Source organism: Camellia sinensis, chromosome 12, assembly GCF_055761805.1.
Source record: "Camellia sinensis isolate YWXY chromosome 12, ASM5576180v1, whole genome shotgun sequence".
NCBI classification, from domain to species: domain Eukaryota; kingdom Viridiplantae; phylum Streptophyta; class Magnoliopsida; order Ericales; family Theaceae; genus Camellia; species Camellia sinensis.
Window position 1 is genome coordinate 45406279 of NC_138972.1, and position 8747 is coordinate 45415025.

An 8747-nucleotide genomic window follows, 5' to 3' on the forward strand; every position below is an offset into this window, starting at 1 on the left:
AATGATTATTCCAATACACTTGTATAATTTGAAAAAATACAGTGATGTTGCCAGCATCGTACGTGGTGTCACCGACCAATAAAAAATTACAAAAGGGATAAGTCAATAAGTCTTATCTCTCACTATCTCAACATTATTGTAGTCCTTATCATAAATCAAGAATGCTCATTAGATGCTGATACCGTTACGTGATATTACCGTTACATTTAATATTTAACCATGCCTACTCTAGAGTTTTATCAGTCAAAGTCTTGACAGAAGAAGATTATTGGGGGATTTACGTGTAAATCCTAATAGGTAAGCTTATTATTCAGTAGGTCCTATAATAATCAATAATATTTTTCATCAAACATTATTAAAAAAAGGTCACTAATTGTTAATTTTCGACGACAATTTGAAAATTTTGTCACAAAATATATTACTAATTATAAGTTTTAACAATAATTTTTTTTAAAAAAAAAAAAAAAGATCACAAAAAATTCATTAATTTTCAACTTTCAATAACAGTTTAAAAAATTCATCAGAGAAAAACGTCACTAATTTTAAGCTTTAACAACAATTTATAAAAACTATGACAAAAAAAATCACTAATTGTCAATTTTTAACAACATATGCCAAAAATCGTCACAAAAAAATTATTTTGCACTACGACTTTACCATGACTTATTTCTAATAGGCCTTGATGCAAACTTTTAGGATCTATTGGTAGTGTAATCAAGATCCATATTTGTTCCTCCAAGAAACCTGTTTTACAATTATACAACATGAAAAAAGCACCACCAAGGAGTGACAAAGGATCAAATAAAAAAGTGTGTATGTAAGTAACAAACATCACAACATATCTGAAACATCTGCTGCTAAAGTTTAGCTCACAAGCAGAAAAGGTTCAAAGTTCCCAAATGCAACACACAACATTAATATGTACAAGGCTTCATATTCTAGCTTTGAGCCTCCATAATAATAGCCACCCTTAAGACATAAATTCTTTAGCTGCCCACCTCTCGTCAATTCTCCCAAATGAGTAGGCTGTAGGCATCTCAGTTAAGCGGAGTGGATCTGGTTCAATTCCATAATCTGTCAGCGGTCTTTCCTCCAGAATATCATCATGATTCTGCACAAACTCCGGGATTTCAACCTCTCCTTTACTTACATCTTCCCAAAGGTACTGCAGCCGGCTAATATACTTGATTTTCCAATATAAGCTGTATCCATACAAGAAATAATTGTGAGCACAAACGAACATTGATGGCATTGCTGACTTGTTAAAAATTTACAAAACTCAAAATAAGTTACTGCCACTAGACTGATTGAGGCTGAGATGTGTTACATTAAGGCCGATAATAGATAATATTTAACGCTTTTCTTCGTATAACTTGGCATACTTCACAAGTATTTAATTTGAATCAGGTTGGGTGCGCACAAGTGTAAAACGAGTCAAAACGTGGCTAAAATGGAAGTGCAGCGAATCGAATACTCCCACACATGCAGCCAACATTTCCCGCACGTGCAATTTTACCTCGGAAAGTGTGCGTGACTTTTTCAACCTGTCTTGGGAGTCTGAAGGTATAAAAAGAAGAATGAAAAGCAGGAGACGGGTTTGAATATTTTTTTGAAGGAAGAGGGAGACTAGGGTTTGAAAGAGAAGACGACTTCAAGGTGGTGCTTCCATGGTGGCTTCAACCTCTCCCTCATCTTTCCACTCCTCCATGAGCGGCCAGGCTTCTATTTCTAGGGTTTTGATGAAACCTTAACCAAGTAAATAGGATTTTTCTTAGGTTTTTGATTGTTGTAATGATTTGAACAAGTTGTATGGTGTTTTAGAAAATTTTCAATATATTTTCTACTATTCTCCTTTTAAGTGTTCTACTTTTTGCGATTGTTAAATGCTTCCCATACAATTGTTATCTTTTCTTTCGTATTTAAAGTATGAGACAAGTCATGCTACGAGAGACTAATCATGTTGCTACCCTAGTTTAGAGCGAACAACTCGTACTACTTAAGATAATTCGTGCCTACACGTTGAACGCGATAATCTTCGTGATCAATACTTCAAGCTTATAGTTGTGAAGTATTGGGTGGTTTGAACTATAGCACAATCAACTTCCAATTTTAAACCTTATTTATGTAACTAATGATGAATTCATTGCCTTATAATTTTCCTCAATTAATATCTCAAACCTTAATTTTCATTGTTAATTTAATTTCTCTTTTCATTTTAATTCTCGTTTCAATATAATTCTCTTCAATCTTTTTATCAAAATTAATTTTGAAATCTTACAAGTTAAATTAGTTTAATCTTACATTAGTCCTTGTGGATCGATACCTGGATTTGCCATTATTTCAAGGAATTTGAGTATAATTTAGTGTTTATTTTTGGAATGAAAAACGACCCATCATAGACTAAAAATTTAGGGTTTATTTGCAGGAAATCAAGTCTAAGTAAGGAAAAATAAGAGGTTCAGAGATGAGGAAGGGATAATACAAATTAGAAGAATGGCAACAACAATCTTATGTGATTACTGAGGTTTTTGCATTAGGATTGGGAGATAATTAAGTAACATTTTAGGATAGATGCTAAAAAGTACACAAGCAATTATCCACGTGCTTGAAATTAACTTCTAGGAAGAATGGAATGTGATAATACTATAATGATTTCAAATGGCTCATTGGGGCACATATCCTCCAGTGTTAACTACTTTCACATTCCTCAAAATGACACAAATTTTGCAAAAGAAAATTAACCAAAAAAAAGAAAGAAAGAAAAAAAGAAAATACTTTGACAAAAATAAACATTCAAAAATATATTTTTGAATTTTTCACAATTATTAATGCCCTCAAAAAGAAAAAAAAAATCATATGAAACTTATGAGTTTTTTTAATTTTTTTTTTTTTTCTTTCACCAAACTAGATTTTGAAATTTTTTAAAAACAAATTCTGAAAACCCAATCAAACAGAACATCAGCATCCAACCTATCAAAAAATGGGGCAGTATCTGTTCTGTTTTATGATGCAATAACTGGAAAATAAAGTATTTGCATGGGCATAAGATCCTTTCATGAATATTTTATAACCCAGGTGAAAATAAACCCAATTTAAGGTCCTCAGAATCTCATTTATGGACCTTCTATGCAACCTAAATTTTTCTAAAGAATCACTTTAAAAGTGATGCCATTCTACAAGCTATTCTTCCTTATCCTTCCAAACAACCTACATACACAACTATGAAGTAACTCAGATATGTTTTGAAAGTTCAGATGATTTTCTAAATTCTGAAAGTAGCATATGCTGAATTCAGGTGTTCTGATAGTTAAAGATGTGAAGAAACAACTCACCCTCCACTTAGAAACAAGCGACCAAGAGTGGCAATGACCAGCCTTGAGCGGAGCCCTGGATGAATGAAGTACACAACCTGAAGCCTATCCTTACAATCCGAGGGAAGGTCTTCATATATCCACCTCAAGATCGTTAGGCCAGGGTTGTTATCTTCCTTCTGCACAGTACTGTGCATGTAAACAATGCAGAATGGTCCTTCCGGCATCTCAGTACGTAATTTGTGAAAAACATACTTTTTCAGACGTTCCCCACATATAACCGGAGCTGGATACCATAGATTGCACCAGTGAGTCACAGAGGCATCAATTATTGTAGAAACAAACAGAAGTCAACATAAACAAAGTATAAGGTAGACAAGGAACCCATGTGAGAAAAGTAAAAATTAGAAAATATAATGAAGTTCAAACAAAATTTGGAAACTCATTGGCACATCTAAAGTAATCAATTAAAGCTCCATTAAACAGAACTCATACCGTCTTAATTTCATTGAATGCAGACATAAACATGATCAACATGTCAAATCCACAGGAAACATTTCACACAAAGGTGTTTGTCCTGCTTAAATGCTATTCTAAATATCTCTACATTTTCACAGAGATGCAAAATCTTGATGTTTCGTGGGAAAAGGGCAAGGGCAAGGGCAGGCGAAACATTCAATGCCCATTTTGATATTCATATATTAAATCATCAAGTTTCTTTCTTGGGGCAAAATGACCAAATCAAGCAAAAGGCCAAAAGAGAACAGGCGTGATAAAAATGCAGCAGGCATAATGTTGTGGAAACAAGTTACTAGTACGTCCAATTGAAAAGAAAAGCAGACATGCTTGTAAAACTTTGGTTTATCTATCTACTTAGTTATATGCATATTTACATTGACTCAATGATAATAATAACTCCAGAGTCCATCTCACACATCCGGATGCATTTACAGTAAGCTTATGTAAGTAAAACCTTTGGTGTCTCCTATAAACATTAAAGAAGGTTTTCAGTAAGATATTCCACCAATCATTGATTACCAAAAAATAAAAAAACAATTGGAGTTCTTTGTTTATTTATTTAATTACGTTTTGGTAGTTCTTCACACACACACACACACACAAAAAAAAAAAAAAAAAAACCAGTAATCCTTCTAGATCCCGGTCGACTCATATATCACTCCATAAATCTTGAAAGCAATGGAAGCATCAACTTCTTTTGTGGTATTAGGGTCACCCAATATTTACAGAGAAGGTGGATGTATGTTGAGGTAAGTTGGGGCAATTTCCCCACTGGTTTTTTCAGAAAATTATTGTTTTGACCTTCAATTTAAATTTTTTTTTTTCTTTTACCAAAATTTTTGATTTGCCCACACTGATTTTGTCTCAAAGGGGGAACGAAAACTATAATATCTTCCCTCTCATTGTTAGCTTCCACTCTCCTCTTCTTGCATTAAGTAAGTCAACAAGAAAATTGCAGATTGAATTAATTAAACCATCACATTCACTAACCAAATATTTGCATGGCTGGCTTGGATAAGTGATCACATTCACTAACCATGTATTCAATGGGAGAGTAAGGGGTGACAAGCACACCTCAAAATTGAAAAAAAAACTATGTTATAGTAGCAATTAGTAAGACAATAAAAAATTTATAAGAATTTGCCCCTCCAGAATTATAGGGGTTCGCACCCGTGAAATCAACTATGTGACAACATTTTAAAAATAGTTTTCTAGTCCAGTTCTATTAAATATTGTCCAAATTTTATGTCAAACTACTTAATATATTTAATTTCATATTTTTTTTTAAAAACAAGGTAGTCAATGTGGGTGTTTGGGAAGTGGATTTTTTTGTATGTTTTTTTAGTTGTAGGATATTATTGAAGAAATTTTTTTTTGTATTTGGGAAGATAGTTGGGTTTTTTTATGGTTGGATGTGATGTTTGTGAGAGAAAAAATGAAATGATTATGGGGTTTGATGTGATATTTTGTTTGGATTTGTTTTTTTTTTTTATTTTGTAACCAATTAGTCTTTTAGTGAAAAAAAACCAAAAAACTTCCTTCCCAAACACCGCCAATTATCTACAAAAATTGAAAGTGTCTTCTTAACTGTGATATTTTATAGAATGTTAAAAGGGGTGAGGAGCTTGAAGTTTAAGAAGATGTAAAAATTTTTACATTATTTTGGGGAAAAAAATGCCTTTGTATGCTTAGCTGTATGCAACACTTGAGGGGAGGAAGAAAGCTAAAAGGGGTTGGAATTGCTACTATGATCATTGTGATTTGTCTAATGAGCCTATGAAGATAATGTAGTGCTCTCTCTGTTGTTTCAACTGTTATAGCTGTATCGCTTCTAGAATAGGCTTCAAGTAGGTGACTTGCTAACTGCAGAGTAGGTATGGATGTGTAGGGTGGTGTTGTTTTGTTTTCTTTCTTCTTTTGAGGTGGTGTCTGCAGTTCATGTTGCCAAATCTATATCAAATCAAGGGAGATGCAATTTTTTCACCAAATTAAGGGTGAACAACATCCTTCACCAAATTCCCAACATCCATATTATTAATCAAATTTGATGATATTTTTGAAAGAGTAAGGATTATTGGAGATGGTTTCCTTCATCCAAAATGGTCAAAACAAATTTTTAGGATAAGTTTGGAAAAACAAGGATTGGAGTGTTCCATATATAGATCAAGCTTTTAACCAAATTTTCACTTGAAATTTGATGAAAAAGAGAGTAAGGATTGGAGATACTCTAACAAAGACTATATATTATCATATGCAAGTATACATGTATGTGTGAAACCCTCTCAATTATCAATCCTTAAAAGTTCCCAAAAAAAAAAACCATATACCCATATAATTCAAATAGTTCAAGTAGTGAGAAAAATACAGGTAAAAAGAAACAAACTCCATTAGTGTATAAAATTTAAAAAACCCACCAGAATTCATCAAAAAGTGAAAAAACAAACTAAACCCAGATGACCAAAAGTTGAAAAAAGCCTTCTGAAAAAAACAAATAAAAAGGGTCAAATATAGCTAAAAACAAACTGATACAATAGGTGGGTGGGAGTTAATTTTACCGGGGAAATATTTTCCGACGATGCGAAATATGCGATTGGCGGATTTGTCGGAGCCGGGTTCGAGGCGAAAGAATTGCAAGGCGTCGAGATCGGAGAAGTCTTGGTCGGAGGGAGAGTCATTCAAGTTGTCTTCTGTTTCTCGCTCTGATGGAGACAAGAAGGGCCGAGCGTCTACCCCCAGATCTGACGCCAACACTAACACTGAGAAATCTTCCGATGTTGAATCCCCCATTCTCTCTCTCTATATCGATCGATCGAAAATTTCTTCTCCTTGAGCTTCTGAGCTAGTGGATAAGAGGATCTCAGCTTACCTAAATTTTACCAAAAAAATTGTTATTAAAAAATTCATTTTTTCTTCTACGTATTGCTTTCTCATCTACAACAAAATTCTCATTCTTTTTCTAATCTATTAAAATAATCCTTTTTATTATTTTTAAATTTAAATATTTTTAAATAATAAAATAATTAAACAATATAAAATAAAGTCAAAACAGCTCTTGAGCAAATGAGAGAGGGGTGTGAAAGCGTAAGATCAATGGCGGTGGGTCCAAGTGGAAAGAAACTTGAATCGCTTAAGGAAAGGTCTTGAGTTCTAGCTTTTGTGGATACAGTAAATTTTTTTAGGAGAGGATCCCACATATACACTCGGCAGTTTCCTCGATAGATTAGTCCTGGGCCCAAAAAATCTAGAGATACCGTGGGAGACTTAAAAAAAAAAAAAGCATAAGTAAGTGAGCAATTTCAGTTGATAGCTCAAAATTGGTATGGTTCGAATGACTCAATACTAAAATGATGTTGTTTTGGTGTGTTTTTTTTTTTTTTTTTTTTTTCCGCATTTTTCTGAAGCTAAGGAAGAAGAAGGAGCTACACAAGGAGCTGGGTTTCATCAATATCAACAACATCTTCATCAATATCATCACCATCATCATCAACAAATATTTTTTTTTTTCAGATCCAAAACAACTGAAAAAATATATATATATATATAGAGAAAACAGATGGGATCTGGGTTTCATCAATATCAACAACATCTTCATCAACATCATCACCATCATCATCATCAACAATTTATTTTTTATTTTTTTATTTTTTTCAGATCCAGAACAACTAAAATATATATATATATATATAGAGAGAGAGAGAGAGAAAAAAAAAACAAATCAACATCATCATCTTCTTCAGATCATCATCTAGAAAAAAAAAAGAATCGGAGATCGGAGGAGAATCGGAGATGAAATCAACTAGAAAAAGAAAAAGAAAAAATAGGAGAAGAATAGAAGATCGGGATCGACCCTCGACGGAAGCAGCGCCAGCGACGGCGATCGATCGACCCGCGGAGGCAGCGCCAACGACGGCGACCCTCGGCGAAGGCAGTGCCAGCGACGGCGATCGATCGACCTTCTCTCTCTTCCTCTTCCTCTTCTTCTCTCATCTCTCTCTGCTCTACTTCAGACATAAAAAGAGGAGGAAAAAAAAAAAAAAACTGTTTTGGGCTATCGAGCCATTCGAGCCACAGTGATTTCGAGCTACAAAGGATTATTGGTAAATGAGAGGCCCCAGTCCCAAAGGCAGTGCTTGAGCAAATGAAGGTTTAAAGCTGATAGGGATAATTACAGAAGGAAGTAACAAAAGTAGAAGCCAGGGGCCGAACGTCCGAGTGGACGATCTGTTAGGTTGTTTTTTAGCATTTTTCTTCTTCAGTTACAGGACACTCACGGATATCCGGGGGATGTCCGACGAGACGTCCGGGGGGACATCCAGGGATTTCTCCTTTACGCCTAAAATGAAATAAAATAAATATTTATCAGATATAAGAGAGTTACAGTGACTCCCTACAAATAGGGAGTCACTGTAATAATTCGAAATTTAAGGGATGGTACAAGGGATCTATTGGAGAAGAATTTGAGAAGAAATAACCCCTTATAAAGCTATTATAAGGGAACTGATAGATATGCTCTAAGAAGCCAAAAACAAAAAAATGATTCCATCTTTTTTTTTTTTTTTTTGTAAACCAACATCACACCTAATTTATATATATATATATATATATATATATATATAAAACACTAGTTATTTCACATCCAACTACAAAACCAAACAAACATTAATTATTTCAATGCAAATAATTATAAACAAAATTATTAGTATTTAAAAATGATTATTTACACAAAAACTATTAAACTATTGAAAAAAAATTACTTTGACCCTTTAAACTATAAAAATATATAAATAAAATTTTAAATTATTGAGAAGTATCACTTTACCTTCTAAATTATAAAAACGTATAAATGAATCTCCTAAACTATTAACATGTTTTATTTTGATTAGGGTCATCTTTTGGTAACATTTATATTTATAGTTT

At 33.3% G+C, this 8747-nt stretch overlaps 1 protein-coding gene across 1 annotated transcript; it reads right to left on the reverse strand.

The window, feature by feature from the left end:
- Positions 1-787: 787 nt before the first annotated feature.
- LOC114256947 (uncharacterized) lies at positions 788-6916 on the reverse strand. The gene is made up of 3 exons (XM_028196640.2): positions 6386-6916; positions 3333-3597; positions 788-1202 (listed from the first exon to the last, which is right to left on the reverse strand). Exons 1-3 carry the CDS (start codon positions 6615-6617, stop codon positions 971-973), a joined length of 729 nt encoding a protein of 242 aa, XP_028052441.2. The 5' UTR covers positions 6618-6916; the 3' UTR covers positions 788-970.
- Positions 6917-8747: the final 1831 nt, after the last annotated feature.

Bases quoted from the DNA above. Each gene is read 5' to 3' on its own strand.
- LOC114256947 (XM_028196640.2), bottom strand. From the start codon at position 6,617: ATGGGGGATTCAACATCGGAAGATTTCTCAGTGTTAGTGTTGGCGTCA. The intron at 3,598-6,385 runs GTAAAATTAACT...TATGGTATCCAG, and splicing joins CGTCGGAAAATATTTCCCCG to CTCCGGTTATATGTGGGGAA. The intron at 1,203-3,332 runs GTGAGTTGTTTC...GTATGGATACAG, and splicing joins CGCTTGTTTCTAAGTGGAGG to CTTATATTGGAAAATCAAGT.